At 40.8% G+C, this 24,783-nt stretch overlaps 1 protein-coding gene across 1 annotated transcript; it reads left to right on the forward strand.

Annotated features, from left to right (window-relative positions):
* Positions 1-3,159: 3,159 nt before the first annotated feature.
* On the forward strand, positions 3,160-19,105 carry LOC135537161 (retinal homeobox protein Rx1-like). Its single transcript, XM_064963371.1, has 3 exons — positions 3,160-3,436; positions 8,125-8,378; positions 18,653-19,105. Exons 1-3 carry the CDS (start codon positions 3,160-3,162, stop codon positions 19,103-19,105), a joined length of 984 nt encoding a protein of 327 aa, XP_064819443.1.
* Positions 19,106-24,783: the final 5,678 nt, after the last annotated feature.

Below are 24,783 nucleotides of genomic sequence, written 5' to 3' on the forward strand. Positions count from 1 at the left end.
GTTTGAAGCCTGAAATGTGGCAAAAGGTCGCAAAGTTCAAGGGGGCCGAATACTTTCGCAAGGCACTGTATGTGCAATCTTAATTTGGTCACTGCACAGCAAGAAATACAAACCTGTACTGTAAAGAGGCTACCAAAGTTTGTCATTTATACTTTAAAATATCAGACTTGATTTAACCTAACAATTTTTTTTATCAAACCCTACAAAAATGTTCATTCATTATAATTCCCATTTTCTGTTGATGTAGGATTAATTTCCTGCTGTGAGAAACTGGTAAAAAGATGACACACCTGACGGTCTTAGAAGCTACAACGTTGACCTTACCACCTCCACCTGGGCCACAAGTTTAGGGCAGGCACCTGAAGGTCTTAGGAGCTACAACGTTGACCTTACCTCCTCCACCTGGGCCACAAGATTAGGGCAGGCCGCCAAGAGAGGGAGGAACTCCACTGCGTTGTTACAGAGAATTTCAATACTTATTACATTGCTCACGTATATGCTTGTAGACTTTCAAGGACTTAGCTGGTTGGGAGGACGAGGTGCACTGCTACCAGAACTTCCATCTGCTGTCATTTACAACTTGTCAGATAGAGGAACCACAATGCACGGCTCAGCATTGGAAGAGGATGTGTGTACTGTAAGTTACCTGGATAGAGGTAAGTATATTTACACATGCTGCTACTGACATTACGGCTGTTTATTTTGATTTGATAGTACTACTACCACTTAGTTACAACTACTATTTGTTGTTGAAGATATCATTATTGTTCAAATAGATGTTCATTTCATTGCAGTCTGTTTTTCCAATGGCAAAAGGTATAGGCTACTTCATTTGAATAGATCTATTGTCTCTCCTTGAAAAATAAATAAAATCAAAGACAGGTTTAGAAGTTTTTTTGGGGGGGGAAAGTAACTACAGTATTTATTCATAGACCTATGTTTCAAGGGTCAAAGATTTACTGTTTCATCTTTCAACTGGTCCATTCCATACTTTATTGGTCTTGTTGATAAATGTAGCTAGCTGTACATAACATATGATTTGGTCTTGTTGATAAATGTAGCTAGCTGTACATAACATATGATTTGGTCTTGTTGATAAATGTAGCTAGCTGTACATAATATATGATTTGGTCTTGTTGATAAATGTAGCTAGCTGTACATAACATATGATTTGGTCTTGTTGATAAATGTAGCTAGCTGTACATAACATATGCTTTGGTCTTGTTGATAAATGTAGCCAGCTGTACATAATATATGATTTGGTCTTGTTGATAAATGTAGCTAGCGGTGCATAATATATGATTTGGTCTTGTTGATAAATGTAGCTAGCTGTACATAACATATGATTTGGTCTTGTTGATAAATGTAGCTAGCTGTACATAACATATGATTTGGTCTTGTTGATAAATGTAGCTAGCTGTACATAATATATGATTTGGTCTTGTTGATAAATGTAGCTAGCTGTACATAACATATGATTTGGTCTTGTTGATAAATGTAGCTAGCTGTACATAACATATGCTTTGGTCTTGTTGATAAATGTAGCTAGCTGTACATAACATATGCTTTGGTCTTGTTGATAAATGTAGCTAGCTGTACATAACATGTGATTTGGTCTTGTTGATAAATGTAGCTAGCTGTACATAACATATGCTTTGGTCTTGTTGATAAATGTAGCTAGCTGTACATAACATGTGATTTGGTCTTGTTGATAAATGTAGCTAGCTGTACATAACATATGATTTGGTCTTGTTGATAAATGTAGCCAGCTGTACATAACATGTGATTTGGTCTTGTTGATAAATGTAGCTAGCTGTACATAACATATGATTTGATAAACACATGTTGATCATTTCAGATCAGATTTTTTAACTAACTGGCAAATTGACATTGTTTTTATGGAAGAGATACTGTATGTTAAGGCCAAGCGGTGCACATGTGACAAAGCCAGATACAGGAATAAGTCCAGGTACCTTCATGCATTGAACATAATGAATAAATGTCAGGTAGTATCAGATGTGAATTGTTCATATCAGCGTCAAATATACCCAAATGTTTTCCAACTAAAGGGAACTTGATTGTTACCGTAGTAATATGCATTAAAACCAATATGATTGTTACCGTAGTAATATGCATTAAAACCAACATGATTGTTACCGTAGTAATATGCATTAAAACCAATATGATTGTTACCGTAGTAATATGCATTAAAACCAATATGATTGTTACCGTAGTAATATGCATTAAAACCAATATGATTGTTACCGTAGTAATATGCATTAAAACCAATATGATTGTTACCGTAGTAATATGCATTAAAACCAATATGATTGTTACCGTAGTAATATGCATTAAAACCAATATGATTGTTACCGTAGTAATATGCATTAAAACCAATATGATTGTTACCGTAGTAATATGCATTAAAACCAATATGATTGTTACCGTAGTAATATGCATTAAAACCAATATGATTGTTACCGTAGTAATATGCATTAAAACCAATATGATTGTTACCGTAGTAATATGCATTAAAACCAATATGATTGTTACCGTAGTAATATGCATTAAAACCAATAAGTCATTGCATAACCTTTTACTGCAGTGGGCTAAATCAGTGTCACACAGTGATTCTTGGTCGTGTTAAACAAATATACTTTGAAACAAAAGTATAAAACCTCACACACATGGTTATGGGTTTAAAAAAAGGAAGACACCTGCACCATGTCATATAGAGAGTTGAAATGTATTCCATGTTGAGTTTGCATCCCAATATTACATTTAATATACATCACAGCAGACTGACATATAACAAAACCGTTTGACATAAAAACACTGGATTTTTGGTGCGCAAAACAAATATATGTTGACTAATTATGAAAAATATGAATAACATTCCACCCTTGAGGCCACTAGAGGGCATTTCTGGTCATTCAACTGCAGGAAAGGGCTACGACACAACATTAACAAGAGGCATATGCAAGTGGCACATGTGCACTTTCACAACAGACCCGTTCTGCAAAACCCTGTGTTCATGAGATCAACGTGTCTAACTACCCCTGTTTTACAGTCTGACAGGAAGTCCAAGGACAGACAGATCTGCATCCCCCATCAAAGTGCTCTTTGACAACATACTGCTTTTCTTGGACATATTTGTCAATGGATACCTTGGGAATGATGAACGATGGCTGCCTGCCACCAGACAATGACATGGTGACGGGAGGAGGGTCAAGCGGAGGAGGCCGGCTCCGCAGCGCTGACCTGATCCTGGGCTTCAATAAGGACCAGTACATCCTGCTCACTCCCGTAGGGTCCGAACGGATCCATGAGGTGGACACTGAGGGCCTGGAGAACCACCAGGGGAAGCAGGGCCAGTCAGACCCCTACAGATACCTGGCCAGCCTGGAGGACAGCACCCACCACTCTGCCTTTCACGGTCAGTACCTTGGTTGTTATTGATTTATAGGCTCATTCATTGATTGACCAGGTGATGTTGTTTATTACATGAAGACAAGGTAAAGTGTGGCAGGTAGCCTAGTGGTTAGAGAGTTGGGCCAGTAACCAACAGGTAGCCTAGTGGTTAGAGCGTTGGGCCAGTAACCAGCAGGTAGCCTAGTGGTTAGAGCGTTGGGCCAGTAACCAGCAGGTAGCCTAGTGGTTAGAGAGTTGGGCCAGTAACCAGCAGGTAGCCTAGTGGTTAGAGAGTTGGGCCAGTAACCAACAGGTAGCCTAGTGGTTAGAGCGTTGGGCCAGTAACCAGCAGGTAGCCTAGTGGTTAGAGCGTTGGGCCAGTAACCAGCAGGTAGCCTAGTGGTTAGAGAGTTGGGCCAGTAACCAGCAGGTAGCCTAGTGGTTAGAGCGTTGGGCCAGTAACCAGCAGGTAGTCTAGTGGTTAGAGCATTGGGCCAGTAACCAGCAGGTAGCCTAGTGGTTAGAGAGTTGGGCCAGTAACCAGCAGGTAGCCTAGTGGTTAGAGCATTGGGCCAGTAACCAGCAGGTAGCCTAGTGGTTAGAGAGTTGGGCCAGTAACCAGCAGGTAGCCTAGTGGTTAGAGAGTTGGGCCAGTAACCAGCAGGTAGCCTAGTGGTTAGAGCGTTGGGCCAGTAACCAGCAGGTAGCCTAGTGGTTAGAGCGTTGGGCCAGTAACCAGCAGGTAGCCTAGTGGTTAGAGAGTTGGGCCAGTAAACGAAAGGTTACTAGATCGAATCCCTGAGTTGACAAGGTTAAAAATCTGTCGTTCTGCCCCCGAACAAGGCAGTTAACCCACTGTTCCTAGGCCGTCATTGTAAATAAGAATTTGTTCTTAATTATAACTGACTTGCCTAGTTAAATAAAGGTCAAATAAAATAAATAAAAGTAACACTTCCTATGAATACCCTCTTATGAGATATGCATAATGCATTATAATGGACAACATTGGCACTAATAACTGCTCATAAACATCTATAACATATACAGCAACAATATCAGTGAAATAGCAGTTCATATAAGACTTATATCCAAGACTTTCACTTCTCCTCAGTAAAATGAGTCACAATGTTTACTTAGATTACCTCATCCAGGAGGAAAGGCAGAGACAGTTCTAACCTCATCCAGGAGGAAAGGCAGAGACAGTTGAAAGCATACAGCGCTAACCTCATCCAGGAGGAAAGGCAGAGACAGTTGAAAGCATACAGTGCTAACCTCATCCAGGAGGAAAGGCAGAGACAGTTGAAAGCATACAGGGCTAACCTCATCCAGGAGGAAAGGCAGGGACAGTTGAAAGCATACAGTGCTAACCTCATCCAGGAGGAAAGGCAGGGACAGTTGAAATCATACAGTGCTAACCTCATCCAGGAGGAAAGGCAGAGACAGTTGAAAGCATACAGGGCTAACCTCATCCAGGAGGAAAGGCAGGGACAGTTGAAAGCATACAGTGCTAACCTCATCCAGGAGGAAAGGCAGAGACAGTTGAAAGCATACAGGGCTAACCTCATCCAGGAGGAAAGGCAGGGACAGTTGAAAGCATACAGTGCTAACCTCATCCAGGAGGAAAGGCAGGGACAGTTGAAAGCATACAGTGCTAACCTCATCCAGGAGGAAAGGCAGGGACAGTTGAAATCATACAGTGCTAACCTCATCCAGGAGGAAAGGCAGAGACAGTTCTAACCTCATCCAGGAGGAAAGGCAGAGACAGTTGAAAGCATACAGGGCTAACCTCATCCAGGAGGAAAGGCAGAGACAGTTGAAAGCATACAGCGCTAACCTCATCCAGGAGGAAAGGCAGAGATAGTTGAAAGCATACAGTGCTAACCTCATCCAGGAGGAAAGGCAGGGACAGTTGAAAGCATACAGGGCTAACCTCATCCAGGAGGAAAGGCAGGGACAGTTGAAAGCATACAGTGCTAACCTCATCCAGGAGGAGAGGCAGGTATAGTTGAAATCATACAGTGCTAACCTCATCCAGGAGGAAAGGCAGAGATAGTTGAAAGCATACAGTGCTAACCTCATCCAGGAGGAAAGGCAGAGATAGTTGAAAGCATACAGTGCTAACCTCATCCAGGAGGAAAGGCAGAGATAGTTGAAAGCATACAGCGCTAACCTCATCCAGGAGGAAAGGCAGGGACAGTTGAAAGCATACAGTGCTAACCTCATCCAGGAGGAGAGGCAGGTATAGTTGAAATCATACAGTGCTAACCTCATCCAGGAGGAAAGGCAGAGATAGTTGAAAGCATACAGTGCTAACCTCATCCAGGAGGAAAGGCAGAGATAGTTGAAAGCATACAGTGCTAACCTCATCCAGGAGGAAAGGCAGGGACAGTTGAAAGCATACAGTGCTAACCTCATCCAGGAGGAAAGGCAGAGATAGTTGAAAGCATACAGTGCTAACCTCATCCAGGAGGAAAGGCAGAGATAGTTGAAAGCATACAGCGCTAACCTCATCCAGGAGGAAAGGCAGGGACAGTTGAAAGCATACAGTGCTAACCTCATCCAGGAGGAGAGGCAGGTATAGTTGAAATCATACAGTGCTAACCTCATCCAGGAGGAAAGGCAGAGATAGTTGAAAGCATACAGTGCTAACCTCATCCAGGAGGAAAGGCAGAGATAGTTGAAAGCATACAGTGCTAACCTCATCCAGGAGGAAAGGCAGGGACAGTTGAAAGCATACAGCGCTAACCTCATCCAGGAGGAAAGGCAGGGATAGTTGAAAGCATACAGTGCTAACCTCATCCAGGAGGAAAGGCAGAGACAGTTGAAAGCATACAGGGCTAACCTCATCCAGGAGGAAAGGCAGGGACAGTTGAAAGCATACAGTGCTAACCTCATCCAGGAGGAAAGGCAGGGACAGTTGAAAGCATACAGTGCTAACCTCATCCAGGAGGAAAGGCAGGGACAGTTGAAATCATACAGTGCTAACCTCATCCAGGAGGAAAGGCAGAGACAGTTCTAACCTCATCCAGGAGGAAAGGCAGAGACAGTTGAAAGCATACAGCGCTAACCTCATCCAGGAGGAAAGGCAGAGACAGTTGAAAGCATACAGGGCTAACCTCATCCAGGAGGAAAGGCAGAGACAGTTGAAAGCATACAGCGCTAACCTCATCCAGGAGGAGAGGCAGGTATAGTTGAAATCATACAGTGCTAACCTCATCCAGGAGGAAAGGCAGAGATAGTTGAAAGCATACAGTGCTAACCTCATCCAGGAGGAAAGGCAGAGATAGTTGAAAGCATACAGTGCTAACCTCATCCAGGAGGAAAGGCAGAGATAGTTGAAAGCATACAGCGCTAACCTCATCCAGGAGGAAAGGCAGGGACAGTTGAAAGCATACAGTGCTAACCTCATCCAGGAGGAGAGGCAGGTATAGTTGAAATCATACAGTGCTAACCTCATCCAGGAGGAAAGGCAGAGATAGTTGAAAGCATACAGTGCTAACCTCATCCAGGAGGAAAGGCAGAGATAGTTGAAAGCATACAGTGCTAACCTCATCCAGGAGGAAAGGCAGGGACAGTTGAAAGCATACAGCGCTAACCTCATCCAGGAGGAAAGGCAGGGATAGTTGAAAGCATACAGGGCTAACCTCATCCAGGAGGAAAGGCAGGGACAATTGAAAGCATACAGCGCTAACCTCATCCAGGAGGAAAGGCAGGGACAGTTGAAAGCATACAGCGCTAACCTCATCCAGGAGGAAAGGCAGAGACAGTTGAAAGCATACAGTGCTAACCTCATCCAGGAGGAAAGGCAGAGACAGTTCTAACCTCATCCAGGAGGAAAGGCAGAGACAGTTCTAACCTCATCCAGGAGGAAAGGCAGAGATATTTGAAAGCATACAGTGCTAACCTCATCCAGGAGGAAAGGCAGAGATAGTTGAAAGCATACAGTGCTAACCTCATCCAGGAGGAAAGGCAGAGATAGTTGAAAGCATACAGCGCTAACCTCATCCAGGAGGAAAGGCAGGGACAGTTGAAAGCACACTGTGCTTGGATTGTAATTTTCTCAAGATTCAGAGACTACAGTTTATCACTACAGTATAGCTACAATGTTAAACTTAACGTTTCCACCTTTACACAACCAGATCTAGGACCAGGCTTGGATAAGAAATAGCAGGTTGGATATCGACTGACTGACTAAGTAGGCCTGGCTGGCATGAATAAGGGACTGGTGTACCAAGTATTTTGTTTATTAGAACATAACATTATATCCTTCTATTACTGTAACATTACAGCATAGTGACTTAAGGAGACCACTTTTCCTGCCTCACGTGTTTGTTACCAAGTCAACGATCTGATGATAATCTTGAGTCTCAATTGATTTGGATTAATACATTAACAAGGTCAGATTAGATATACCATCCATCAGCCATGTGTAGTGGGGCTTCAACCTCACCCTGTTTCCTTAGAAAAGATGATCTGGTCTGGGGCGGAGCAGAGGACAGTCTTGGTGTAGATTAGAGCTATCTATTCCCACATGAGGACACTCAGGTTCAACAGGTGGCATCTGTCCCCATGGGACTATGAGATCACCCGTAGAGAGAGCTGCATATTAGGTCGCCTTCTGGTAAGTAGAGCTGGCACTGCCGAAGGAACCGAGCGCAAGAAGACAGATACCTCAACACACACGTCTCTCCTGTTCGACTGTCTCCTCTTCAGAGTCGGGCCTTTTCTCCAGGGACGAGTGTGCCGGGGACCTGGGAGATCTCCAGAAGGGGCTGGGCAGCGGGGAGAAGTCCCCCGAGCCTCCAAAGGAGGAGCGCCCTAAGAAGAAGCACCGGCGTAACCGCACCACATTCACCACCTTCCAGCTCCATGAGTTGGAGAAGGCCTTCGAGAAGTCCCACTACCCCGACGTCTACAGCCGGGAGCTCCTGGCCATGAAGGTCAACCTCCTTGAGGTCCGTGTCCAGGTATGTAACCTCCACCTATCTAATAATACTATACACTATTAATACTGTATAGTCTCTACCTATCTAATACTACTACTATTATACACTATTAATACTGTATAGTCTCTACCTATCTAATACTACTACTATTATACACTATTAATACTGTATAGTCTCTACCTATCTAATACTACTACTATACACTATTAATACTGTATAGTCTCTACCTATCTAATAATACTACTACTATACACTATTAATACTGTATAGTCTCTACCTATCTAATAATACTACTACTATACACTATTAATACTGTATAGTCTCTACCTATCTAATAATACTACTACTATACAGTATTAATACTGTATAGTCTCTACCTATCTAATACTACTACTACTATACACTATTAATACTGTATAGTCTCTACCTATCTAATACTACTATACACTAATAATACTGTATAGTCTCTACCTATCTACTACTACTACTATACACTATTAATACTGTATAGTCTCTACCTATCTAATACTACTACTACTATACACTATTAATACTGTATAGTCTCTACCTATCTAATACTACTATACACTATTAATACTGTATAGTCTCTACCTATCTAATAATACTACTACTATACACTAATAATACTGTATAGTCTCTACCTATCTAATACTACTACTACTACTATACACTATTAATACTGTATAGTCTCTACCTATCTAATACTACTACTACTATACACTATTAATACTGTATAGTCTCTACCTATCTAATACTACTACTATACACTATTAATACTGTATAGTCTCTACCTATCTACTACTACTACTACTATACACTAATAATACTGTATAGTCTCCACCTATCTAATACTACTACTACTATACACTAATAATACTGTATAGTCTCTACCTATCTAATACTACTACTACTATACACTATTAATACTGTATAGTCTCTACCTATCTAATACTACTCCTACTATACACTATTAATACTGTATAGTCTCTACCTATCTAATACTACTACTACTATACACTAATAATACTGTATAGTCTCTACCTATCTAATACTACTACTACTACTATACACTATTAATACTGTATAGTCTCTACCTATCTAATACTACTACTACTATACACTATTAATACTGTATAGTCTCTACCTATCTAATACTACTACTATACACTATTAATACTGTATAGTCACTACCTATCTAATACTACTACTATACACTATTAATACTGTATAGTCTCTACCTATCTAATACTACTACTACTATACACTATTAATACTGTATAGTCTCTACCTATCTAATACCACTACTATAAACTATTAATACTGTATAGTCTCCACCTATCTAATACTACTATACACTATTAATACTGTATGGTCTCTACCTATCTAATACTACTATACACTATTAATACTGTATAGTCTCCACCTATCTAATACTACTACTACTATACACTAATAATACTGTATAGTCTCTACCTATCTAATAATACTACTACTATACACTATTAATACTGTATAGTCTCTACCTATCTAATACTACTACTATACACAATAATACTGTATAGTCTCTACCTATCTAATACTACTACTACTATACACTGAATAATACTGTATAGTCTAACTATCTAATACTACTACTACACACTAATAATACTGTATAGTCTCTACCTATCTAATACTACTACTACTATACACTAATAATACTGTATAGTCTAACTATCTAATACTACTACTACACACTATTAATACTGTATAGTCTCTACCTATCTAATACTACTACTACTATACACTATTAATACTGTATCGTCTCTACGTATCTAATACTACTACTATACACTATTAATACTGTATAGTCTCTACCTATCTAATACTACTATACACTATTAATACTGTATAGTCTCTACCTATCTAATACTGCTACTACTATACACTAATAATACTGTATAGTCTCTACCTATCTAATACTACTACTACTATACACAATTAATACTGTATAGTCTCTACCTATCTAATACTACTACTACTATACACTATTAATACTGTATAGTCTCTACCTATCTACTACTACTACTACTATACACTATTAATACTGTAGTCTCTACCTATCTAATACTACTACTACTACTATACACTATTAATACTGTATCGTCTCTACCTATCTACTACTAATACTACTATACACTATTAATACTGTAGTCTCTACCTATCTAATACTACTACTACTACTACTATACACTATTAATACTGTATCGTCTCTACCTATCTACTACTACTATACAATATTAATACTCTAGTCTCCACCTATCTAATACTACTACTACTATACACTATTAATACTCTATAGTCTCCACCTATCTAATACTACTATACACTAATAATACTGTATAGTCTCTACCTATCTAATACTACTACTACTATACACTATTAATACTGTATAGTCTCTACCTATCTAATACTACTACTACTATACACTATTAATACTGTATAGTCTCTACCTATCTAATACTACTACTACTATACACTAATAATACTGTATAGTCTCTACCTATCTAATACTACTATACACTAATAATACTGTATAGTCTCTACCTATCTAATACTACTACTATACACTATTAATACTGCATAGTCTCCACCTATCTAATACTACTACTACTATACACTATTAATACTGTATAGTCTCTACCTATCTAATACTACTATACACTAATAATACTGTATAGTCTCTACCTATCTACTACTACTACTATACACTATTAATACTGTATAGTCTCTACCTATCTAATACTACTACTACTATACACTATTAATACTGTATAGTCTCTACCTATCTAATACTACTATACACTATTAATACTGTATAGTCTCTACCTATCTAATAATACTACTACTATACACTAATAATACTGTATAGTCTCTACCTATCTAATACTACTACTACTACTATACACTATTAATACTGTATAGTCTCTACCTATCTAATACTACTACTACTATACACTATTAATACTGTATAGTCTCTACCTATCTAATACTACTACTATACACTATTAATACTGTATAGTCTCTACCTATCTACTACTACTACTACTATACACTAATAATACTGTATAGTCTCCACCTATCTAATACTACTACTACTATACACTAATAATACTGTATAGTCTCTACCTATCTAATACTACTACTACTATACACTATTAATACTGTATAGTCTCTACCTATCTAATACTACTCCTACTATACACTATTAATACTATATAGTCTCTACCTATCTAATACTACTACTACTATACACTAATAATACTGTATAGTCTCTACCTATCTAATACTACTACTACTACTATACACTATTAATACTGTATAGTCTCTACCTATCTAATACTACTACTACTATACACTATTAATACTGTATAGTCTCTACCTATCTAATACTACTACTATACACTATTAATACTGTATAGTCACTACCTATCTAATACTACTACTATACACTATTAATACTGTATAGTCTCTACCTATCTAATACTACTACTACTATACACTATTAATACTGTATAGTCTCTACCTATCTAATACCACTACTATAAACTATTAATACTGTATAGTCTCCACCTATCTAATACTACTATACACTATTAATACTGTATGGTCTCTACCTATCTAATACTACTATACACTATTAATACTGTATAGTCTCCACCTATCTAATACTACTACTACTATACACTAATAATACTGTATAGTCTCTACCTATCTAATAATACTACTACTATACACTATTAATACTGTATAGTCTCTACCTATCTAATACTACTACTATACACAATAATACTGTATAGTCTCTACCTATCTAATACTACTACTACTATACACTGAATAATACTGTATAGTCTAACTATCTAATACTACTACTACACACTAATAATACTGTATAGTCTCTACCTATCTAATACTACTACTACTATACACTAATAATACTGTATAGTCTAACTATCTAATACTACTACTACACACTATTAATACTGTATAGTCTCTACCTATCTAATACTACTACTACTATACACTATTAATACTGTATCGTCTCTACGTATCTAATACTACTACTATACACTATTAATACTGTATAGTCTCTACCTATCTAATACTACTATACACTATTAATACTGTATAGTCTCTACCTATCTAATACTGCTACTACTATACACTAATAATACTGTATAGTCTCTACCTATCTAATACTACTACTACTATACACAATTAATACTGTATAGTCTCTACCTATCTAATACTACTACTACTATACACTATTAATACTGTATAGTCTCTACCTATCTACTACTACTACTACTATACACTATTAATACTGTAGTCTCTACCTATCTAATACTACTACTACTACTATACACTATTAATACTGTATCGTCTCTACCTATCTACTACTAATACTACTATACACTATTAATACTGTAGTCTCTACCTATCTAATACTACTACTACTACTACTATACACTATTAATACTGTATCGTCTCTACCTATCTACTACTACTATACAATATTAATACTCTAGTCTCCACCTATCTAATACTACTACTACTATACACTATTAATACTCTATAGTCTCCACCTATCTAATACTACTATACACTAATAATACTGTATAGTCTCTACCTATCTAATACTACTACTACTATACACTATTAATACTGTATAGTCTCTACCTATCTAATACTACTACTACTATACACTATTAATACTGTATAGTCTCTACCTATCTAATACTACTACTACTATACACTAATAATACTGTATAGTCTCTACCTATCTAATACTACTATACACTAATAATACTGTATAGTCTCTACCTATCTAATACTACTACTATACACTATTAATACTGCATAGTCTCCACCTATCTAATACTACTACTACTATACACTATTAATACTGTATAGTCTCTACCTATCTAATACTACTACTACTATACACTATTAATACTGTATAGTCTCTACCTATCTAATACTACTACTACTATACACTAATAATACTGTATAGTCTCTACCTATCTAATACTACTATACACTAATAATACTGTATATTCTCTACCTATCTAATACTACTACTACTATACACAATTAATACTGTATAGTCTCTACCTATCTAATACTACTACTACTATACACTATTAATACTGTATAGTCTCTACCTATCTAATACTACTACTACTATACACTAATAATACTGTAGTCTCTACCTATCTAATACTACTACTATACACTAATAATACTGTATAGTCTCTACCTATCTAATACTACAACTATACACTAATAATACTGTATAGTCTCTACCTATCTAATACTACTACTACTATACACTATTAATACTGTATAGTCTCTACCTATCTAATACTACTACTACTATACACTAATAATACTGTATAGTCTCTACCTATCTAATACTGCTATACACTAATAATACTGTATATTCTCTACCTATCTAATACTACTACTACTATACACAATTAATACTGTATAGTCTCTACCTATCTAATACTACTACTACTATACACTATTAATACTGTATAGTCTCTACCTATCTAATACTACTACTACTATACACTAATAATACTGTAGTCTCTACCTATCTAATACTACTACTATACACTAATAATACTGTATAGTCTCTACCTATCTAATACTACAACTATACACTAATAATACTGTATAGTCTCTACCTATCTAATACTACTACTACTATACACTATTAATACTGTATAGTCTCTACCTATCTAATACTACTACTACTATACACTAATAATACTGTATAGTCTCTACCTATCTAATACTGCTATACACTAATAATACTGTATAGTCTCTACCTATCTAATACTACTACTACTATACACTATTAATACTGTATAGTCTCTACCTATCTAATACTACTACTACTATACACTATTAATACTGTATAGTCTCTACCTATCTAATACTACTACTACTATACACTAATAATACTGTATAGTTTCTACCTATCTAATACTACTATACACTAATAATACTGTATAGTCTCTACCTATCTAATACTACTACTACTATACACAATTAATACTGTATAGTCTCTACCTATCTAATACTACAACTATACACTAATAATACTGTATAGTCTCTACCTATCTAATACTACTACTACTATACACTAATAATCCTGTATAGTCTCTACCTATCTAATACTACTACTATACACTAATAATACTGTATAGTCTCTACCTATCTAATACTACTACTACTATACACTAATAATCCTGTATAGTCTCTACCTATCTAATACTACTACTATACACAATTAATACTGCATAGTCTCCACCTATCTAATACGACTACTACTATACACTAATAATACTGTATAGTCTCTACATATCTAATACTACTACTATACACTAATAATACTGTATAGTCTTCACCTGTCTAATACTACTACTATACACTAATAATACCATACTACTACTATTAACACCACTACTATTACCACCACCACTATTACCACCACCACTATTACCACCACTACTATTACCACCACCCCCACTACTATTACCACCACCAGTACCATGACTACTAATACTATTACCACCACTACTACTACTACTATTACCACCATCACCACTACTACTATTACCACCACCACCACCACCACCACTACTACTACTATTGTCACTACCAACACTGCTACTATTACTATTACCACCACTACTATTGTCACCACCCCCACCACCACTACTATTACCACCACCACCACTACTATTACCACCACCACCACTACTACTACTATTACCACCACCACCATTACTATAACCACCACCACCACTACTACTACCACCACTACTATTACCACCACCACCACCACCATTACTATAACCACCACCACTACTATTAATATTACCACCACAACCACCACCACCACTACTACTATTAACACCACTACTACTATTACCACCACCAGTACTATTACCACCACTACTACCACTACTATTACCACCACCACCACCACTATTACCACCACCATCACCACTACTATTACAACCACTACTACTACTAATATTACCACCACAACCACCACCACCACTACTACTATTAACACCAAAACCACCACCACTACTACTATTAACATCAAAACCACCACCACCACTACTATTAAAACCAAAACCACCACCACCACTACTACTATTAACTCCAAAACCACCACCACTACTACTATTAACTCCAAAACCACCACCACCACTACTATTATTAACATCAAAACCACCACCACCACTACTACTATTAACATCAAAACCACCACCACCACTACTACTATTAACACCAAAACCACCACTATTAACACCAAAACCACCACCATTAACACCAAAACCACCACCACCACCACCACCACTACTAACACCAAAACCACTAACACCAAAACCACCACCACCACTATTAACACCAAAACAACCACCACCACCACTATTAACACCAAAACAACCACCACCACCACTATTAACACCAAAACCACCACCACCACTACTACTATTAACACCAAAACCACCACCACCACTACTACTATTAACACCAAAACCACCACCACCACTACTACTATTAACACCAAAACCACCACTACTATTACCACCACCACCACCACCATTACTATTACCACCCCCACTCCTATTACCATCACCACTACTATTACCACTATTACTACTTTTACCACGATCACCACTACTATTACCACTACTACTACTAATATTACCACCACAACCACCACTACTATTAACACCAAAACCACCACTACTATTAACACCAAAACCACCACTACTATTACCACCACCACCACCACCATTACTATTACTACCCCCACTCCTATTACCATCACCACTACTATTACTACTTTTACCACAATCACCACTACTATTACCACTACTACTACTAATATTACCACCACAACCACCACTTCTATTAACACCAAAACCACCAGCACGACTACTATTAACACCAAAACCACCACCACCACTACTATTAACACCACAACCACCACCACCACTACTACTATTAACACCAAAACCACCACCACCACTACTACTATTACCACCACTACTACTAATACCACCACCACTATTACCACCACCGCTGCTACAACTATTATCACAACGCCCACCAATACCAGCACTACTACTCTCACCACCACCACCACCACCATTACTATCACCACCAACACCACTACTACTACTATTACCACCACTACGATTGTCACCACCACCACCACTACTATTACCACCACTACTACTACTATTACCACCACCACCACAACCACTACTATTACCACCACCACTACTATTACCACCACCACTACTATTACCACTACCACTACTACTACCACCACTATTACCACCACCACTACTATTACCACCACCACCACTACTACTACCACCACCGCTACTATTACCACCACCACTACCACTACTACTACCACCACCGCTACTATTACCATTACCACCACTACTATTACCACCACCACTACTATTACCACCACCACCACCACTACTACTACCACCACTGCTACTATTACCACCACCACCACCACTACTACTACCACCACTGCTACTATTACCATTACCACCACTACTATTACCACCACCACTACTATTACCACCACCACTACTATTACCACCACCGCTACTATTACCACCACCGCTACTATTATCACCACCGCTACTATTACCACCACCACTACTATTACCATTACCACCGCTACTATTACCACCACCGCTACTATTACCACCACCGCTACTATTACCACCACCACTACTATTACCACCACCACTACTAATAATAATATTACCACCACTACTATTACCACCACCACTACTACTACTAATATTACCACCACTACTATTACCACCACCACTACTACTACTAATATTACCACCACCACCACTATTACCACCACCCCCACTACTATTACCACCACCACCACTACTATTACCACCACCACCACTACTATTACCACCACCACTACTATTACCACCACCACTACTACATCTATTACCACCACAACCACAACCACCACCACTACTACTATTACCACCACCACTACTACTATTACAACAACCACAACTACTAATATTACCACCACCACTACTACTATTATTAACACCAAAACCACTACCACTACTTCATCTATTACCACCAAAACCACCACCATTACTATTACCACAACCACCACTACCACTATTACCACTACTACTATTACCACCACCACCACTACTATTACCACCACTACCACTTCTACTACTCTCACCACCACCACCACTATTACCACCACCACAACTACTAATATTACCACCACCACCACTACTACTATTAACACCAAAACCACTACCACTACTACATCTATTACCACCAAAACCACCACCATTACTATTACCACAACCACCACTACCACTACTACTATTACCACCATCCCCACTACTATTACCACCACCACCACTACTATTACCACCACTACCACTTCTACTACTCTCACCAGCACCACCACTATTACCACCACCACAACTACTAATATTACCACCACCACTACTACTATTAACACCAAAACCACTACCACTACTACATCTATTACCACCAAAACCACCACCACTACTATTACCACCACCACCACTACTACTATTAACATTACCACCACTACTACTGTAATCACCACCACCAGCACACATTTTTGGACAAGTGTTCTCCTCTTTCAAATGTTGGAACGGGATGGGAAATTTGAGAGATACTATTTAGGAGACTTCTCATACATTTTCTCATACAGTTGCCTTCAAATATATTGGTACACTGGCACTTTTTAAACTGGAGTGAAGCAAAATGTTTTCTCTTTTTAAAAACTGGTTCAATTACTATGTTTAACCTGTAGGCACCAGTAGCTTACCACAGGTTAAATAAATTACACAGAATTACACAGCCTCTAACTAAATTACACAGCCTCTAACCAAATTACACAGAATTACACAGCCTCTAACCAAATTACACAGCCTCTTACACAGCCTCTAACCAAATTATTTTGAATTCTGAATAATTTAGTCCAGGTCATTTAAAAAAAAAAAAAAATTAAGCAAAACATCAACAACAAAATCTACAAATACTATTATGACTACCATTATTGTGATGTAGTGTGCACTACGTCGATATAGTGTGCACTGCTGAGTGACTACTGTAGACTAATACTATGGTATCCTCTCTTCCGTGTCCAGGTGTGGTTCCAGAACCGTCGGGCTAAGTGGAGACGTCAGGAGAAGATGGACTCCAACTCAACAAAGCTCCGCCACTCCCCCATGTTGTCTTTCAACCGGTCGCCCATGCCCTCCAATGCGGGGCTCATGTCCAACCCATTACCCCTGGACCCCTGGCTGGCATCGCCCATGTCCAGCGGCAACCCAATGCACACTATCCCCGGATATGCAGGCCCAGGGCAGGGCCCTCACTTTCAGCCTGCCTACCCCAGCCACTCCCACTCCCACTCTCACAGCCACAGCCACAGCTTCCTCGACAGTCCCCCAGGACATGGCATGGTGCACCAAGAGATGGTACAGGGCTTGCAGGGGATGCAGTCTGTGGCCCCGCCACTCTACCAGTGCCCCTGCAGCTTCAATGATAAGTGCCCTCTGCTAAGGACCTGGCACATGGTTCCAGCATCGCAGCACTGAGGTTGAAGGCTAAGGAGCACATCCATTCCATGGATAAAACCTGGAAGCCTGACATTCATTTAAGGATGGTCAACCACAACAGGTGATCACAACAAAGATATTATGTTAAGGATGGTCAACCACAACAGGTGATAACAACAAAGATATTATCTCAAGGATGGTCAACCACAACAGGTGATAACAACAAAGATATTATGTTAAGGATGGTCAACCACAACAGGTGATCACAACAAAGATATTATGTTAAGGATGGTCAACCACAACAGGTGATAACAACAAAGATATTATCTCAAGGATGGTCAACCACAACAGGTGATAACAACAAAGATATTATCTTAAGGATGGTCAACAGCAACAGGGGATAACAACAAAGATATTATCTTAAGGATGGTCAACAGCAACAGGGGATCACAACAAAGATATTATGTTAAGGATGGTCAACCACAACAGGTGATCACAACAAAGATATTATGTTAAGGATGGTCAACCACAACAGGTGATCACAACAAAGATATTATGTTAAGGATGGTCAACCACAACAGGTGATCACAACAAAGATATTATGTTAAGGATGGTCAACCACAACAGGTGATAACAACAAAGATATTATCTCAAGGATGGTCAACCACAACAGGTGATAACAACAAAGATATTATCTTAAGGATGGTCAACAGCAACAGGGGATAACAACAAAGATATTATCTTAAGGATGGTCAACAGCAACAGGGGATCACAACAAAGATATTATGTTAAGGATGGTCAACTTCAACATGATCAAAACAAAGATATTTTTATAAAGGATGCTAAACTTCAACATGATCAAACCAAAGACATTCTACAAAGGATGATTACTTCAGCAGGTAATCAAAACAAAGATATTCTGTAAAAGGGATGGTGAACTTCAGAACAAAGACATTCTGTATAGTTTATTCATTTTTTTTGTTAATTTTATTTAACCTTTATTTATTTAAGTCAGATAAAGAGATATGGTCAAAAGTTATACATGATATAGGGAATAGGGTGCCTTTTAGGTTGTGTTCTGTGTATTTAAAAGGCTTATTGTCTCCATTAAGTTTTTTTCTTATCACTTATTTATATTTGCATATTTGTACTCAGTAAATTCCTTCTGGATGTGAAATAAAATGAACTTATGTTTTTTTTTTTTTAGGAATAATTCAGAGGTGCTACCATATTGAAATGTCAGTACTAGTGATCATGTGAAATGTTATCATATTGGGATTGATTAAAGATTGTTTACACCTAATATTAGCTTTGTGTTACAGTAACTAGATGGGGGCAGAGTGGGGTGTGTTACAGTAACTAGATGGGGCAGAGTGGGGTGTGTTACAGTAACTAGATGGGGGCAGGGTGGGGTGTGTTACAGTAACTAGATGGGGGCAGAGTGGGGTGTGTTACAGTAACTAGATGGGGCCAGGGTGGGGTGTGTTACAGTAACTAGATGGGACAGGGTGTGTTACAGTAACTAGATGGGGGCAGGGTGGGGTGTGTTACAGTAACTAGATGGGGGCAGAGTGGGGTGTGTTACAGTAACTAGATGGGGGCAGAGTGGGGTGTGTTACAGTAACTAGATGGGGGCAGGGTGGGGTGTGTTACAGTAACTAGATGGGGGCAGAGTGGGGTGTGTTACAGTAACTAGATGGGGGCAGAGTGGGGTGTGTTACAGTAACTAGATGGGGGCAGAGTGGGGTGTGTTACAGTAACTAGATGGGGCCAGGGTGGGGTGTGTTACAGTAACTAGATGGGACAGGGTGTGTTACAGTAACTAGATGGGGGCAGGGTGGGGTGTGTTACAGTAACTAGATGGGGGCAGAGTGGGGTGTGTTACAGTAACTAGATGGGGGCAGAGTGGGGTGTGTTACAGTAACTAGATGGGGGCAGGGTGGGGTGTGTTACAGTAACTAGATGGGGGCAGGGTGTGTTACAGTAACTAGATGGGGCAGGGTGGGGTGTGTTACAGTAACTAGATGGGGCAGGGTGGGGTGTGTTACATTAACTAGATGGGGGCAGGGTGTGTTACAGTAACTAGATGGGGCAGGGTGTGTCACAGTAACTAGATGGGGCAGGGTGGGGTGTGTCACAGTAACTAGATGGGGCAGGGTGGGGTGTGTCACAGTAACTAGATGGGGGCAGGGTGTGTTACAGTAACTAGATGGGGCAGGGTGTGTTACAGTAACTAGATGGGGAAGGGTGGGGTGTGTTACAGTAACTAGATGGGGGCAGGGTGTGTTAGAGTAACTAGATGGGGCAGGGTGTGTTAGAGTAACTAGATGGGGACAGGGTGGGGTGTGTTACAGTAACAAGATGGGGCAGGGTGTGTTAGAGTAACTAGATGGGGACAGGGTGGGGTGTGTTACAGTAACTAGATGGGGCAGGGTGTGTTACAGTAACTAGATGGGGCAGGGTGGGGTGTGTTACAGTAACTAGATGGGGCAGGGTGGGGTGTGTTACAGTAACTAGATGGGGCAGGGTGTGTTACAGTAACTAGATGGGGCAGGGTGGGGTGTGTTACAGTAACTAGATGGGGCAGGGTGGGGTGTGTTACAGTAACTAGATGGGGGCAGGGTGGGGTGTGTTACAGTAACTAGATGGGGCAGGGTGGGGTGTGTTACAGTAACTAGATGGGGCAGGGTGTGTTACAGTAACTAGACGGGGGCAGGGTGGGGTGTGTTACAGTAACTAGATGGGGCAGGGTGTGTTACAGTAACTATATGGGAAGGGTGGGGTGTGTTACAGTAACTAGATATGGGCAGGGTGGGGTGTGTTACAGTAACTAGATAGGGCAGGGTGTGTTACAGTAACTAGATGGGGCAGGGTGGGGTGTGTTACAGTAACTAGATGGGGGCAGGGTGGGGTGTGTTACAGTAACTAGATGGGGGCAGGGTGGGGTGTGTTACAGTAACTAGATGGGACAGGGTGGGGTGTGTTACAGTAACTAGATGGGGCAGGGTGGGGTGTGTTACAGTAACTAGATGGGGCAGGGTGTGTTACAGTAACTAGATGGGGCAGGGTGTGTTACAGTAACTAGATGGGGACAGGGTGTGTTACAGTAACTAGATGGGGACAGGGTGTGTTACAGTAACTAGATGGGGACAGGGTGTGTTACAGTAACTAGATGGTGCAGGGTGGGGTGTGTTACAGTAAATAGATGGGGCAGGGTGGGGTGTGTTACAGTAACTAGATGGGGGCAGGGTGGGGTGTGTTACAGTAACTAGATGGGGGCAGGGCAGGGTGTGTTACAGTAACAAGATGGGGCAGGGTGTGTTACAGTAACTAGATGGGGCAGGGTGGGGTGTGTTACAGTAACTAGATGGGGCAGGGTGGGGTGTGTTACAGTAACTAGATGGGTCAGGGTGGGGTGTGTTACAGTAACTAGATGGGGCAGGGTGTGTTACAGTAACTAGATGGGGCAGGGTGTGTTACAGTAACTAGATGGGGACAGGGTGTGTTACAGTAACTAGATGGGGCAGGGTGTGTTACAGTAACTAGATGGGGCAGGGTGGGATGTGTTACAGTAACTAGATGGGGCAGGGTGGGGTGTGTTACAGTAACTAGATGGGGCAGGGGTGTTACAGTAACTAGATGGGGGCAGGGTGTGTTACAGTAACTAGATGGGGCAGGGTGGGGTGTGTTACAGTAACTAGATGGGGCAGGGTGGGGTGTGTTACAGTAACTAGATGGGGCAGGGTGGGGTGTGTTACAGTAACTAGATGGGGGCAGGGCAGGGTGTGTTACAGTAACTAGATGGGGCAGGGTGTGTTACAGTAACTAGATGGGGGCAGAGTGGGGTGTGTTACAGTAACTAGATGGGGCAGGGCAGGGTGGGGTGTGTTACAGTAACTAGATGGGGCAGGGCAGGGTGGGGTGTGTTACAGTAACTAGATGGGGCAGGGCAGGGTGGGGTGTGTTACAGTAACTAGATGGGGCAGGGTGTGTTACAGTAACTAGATGGGGGCAGGGTGGGGTGTGTTACAGTAACTAGATGGGGCAGGGCAGGGTGGGGTGTGTTACAGTAACTAGATGGGGCAGGGTGTGTTACAGTAACTAGATGGGGGCAGGGTGGGGTGTGTTACAGTAACTAGATGGGGCAGGGTGGGGTGTGTTACAGTAACTAGATGGGGCAGGGTGGGGTGTGTTACAGTAACTAGATGGGGCAGGGTGGGGTGTGTTACAGTAACTAGATGGGGTTAGGGCAGGGTGTGTTACAGTAACTAGATGGGGCAGGGTGTGTTACAGTAACTAGATGGGGACAGGGTGGGGTGTGTTAGAGTAACTAGATGGGGAAGGGTGTGTTAGAGTAACTAGATGGGGCAGCGTGTGTTAGAGTAACTAGATGGGGACAGGGTGGGGTGTGTTAGAGTAACTAGATGGGGCATGGTGGGGTTTGTTACAGTAACTAGATGGGGGCAGGGTGTGTTACAGTAACTAGATGGGGCAGGGTGTGTTACAGTAACTAGATGGGGCAGGGTGTGTTACAGTAACTAGATGGGGCAGGGTGGGGTGTGTTACAGTAACTAGATGGGGCAGGGTGTGTTACAGTAACTAGATGGGGCAGGGTGGGGTGTGTTACAGTAACTAGATGGGGACAGGGTGGGGTGTGTTACAGTAACTAGATGGGGCAGGGTGGGGTGTGTTACAGTAACTAGATGGGGCAGGGTGGGGTGTGTTACAGTAACTAGATGGGGGCAGGGTGGGGTGTGTTACAGTAACTAGATGGGGCAGGGCAGGGTGTGTTACAGTAACTAGATGGGGCAGGGTGGGGTGTGTTACAGTAACTAGATGGGGCAGGGTGGGGTGTGTTACAGTAACTAGATAGGGCAGGGTGGGGTGTGTTACAGTAACTATATGGGGCAGGGTGGGGTGTGTTACAGTAACTAGATGGGGCAGGGTGGGGTGTGTTACAGTATCTAGATGGGGGCAGGGTGGGGTGTGTTACAGTAACTAGATGGGGCAGGGTTGGGTGTGTTACAGTAACTAGATGGGGCAGGGTGGGGTGTGTTACAGTAACTAGATAGGGCAGGGTGGGGTGTGTTACAGTAACTATATGGGGCAGGGTGGGGTGTGTTACAGTAACTAGATGGGGCAGGGTGTGTTACAGTAACTAGATGGGGCAGGGTGGGGTGTGTTACAGTAACTAGATGGGGCAGGTGGGGTGTGTTACAGTAACTAGATGGGGCAGGGTGGGGAGTGTTACAGTAACTAGATGGGTCAGGGTGGGGTGTGTTACAGTAACTAGATGGGGCAGGGTGTGTTACAGTAACTATATGGGAAGGGTGGGGTGTGTTACAGTAACTAGATATGGGCAGGGTGGGGTGTGTTACAGTAACTAGATAGGGCAGGGTGTGTTACAGTAACTAGATGGGGCAGGGTGGGGTGTGTTACAGTAACTAGATGGGGGCAGGGTGGGGTGTGTTACAGTAACTAGATGGGGGCAGGGTGGGGTGTGTTACAGTAACTAGATGGGACAGGGTGGGGTGTGTTACAGTAACTAGATGGGGCAGGGTGGGGTGTGTTACAGTAACTAGATGGGGCAGGGTGTGTTACAGTAACTAGATGGGGCAGGGTGTGTTACAGTAACTAGATGGGGACAGGGTGTGTTACAGTAACTAGATGGGGACAGGGTGTGTTACAGTAACTAGATGGTGCAGGGTGGGGTGTGT

The sequence above is a fragment of the Oncorhynchus masou genome, unplaced genomic scaffold, assembly GCF_036934945.1.
Source record: "Oncorhynchus masou masou isolate Uvic2021 unplaced genomic scaffold, UVic_Omas_1.1 unplaced_scaffold_714, whole genome shotgun sequence".
Classification (NCBI taxonomy): domain Eukaryota; kingdom Metazoa; phylum Chordata; class Actinopteri; order Salmoniformes; family Salmonidae; genus Oncorhynchus; species Oncorhynchus masou.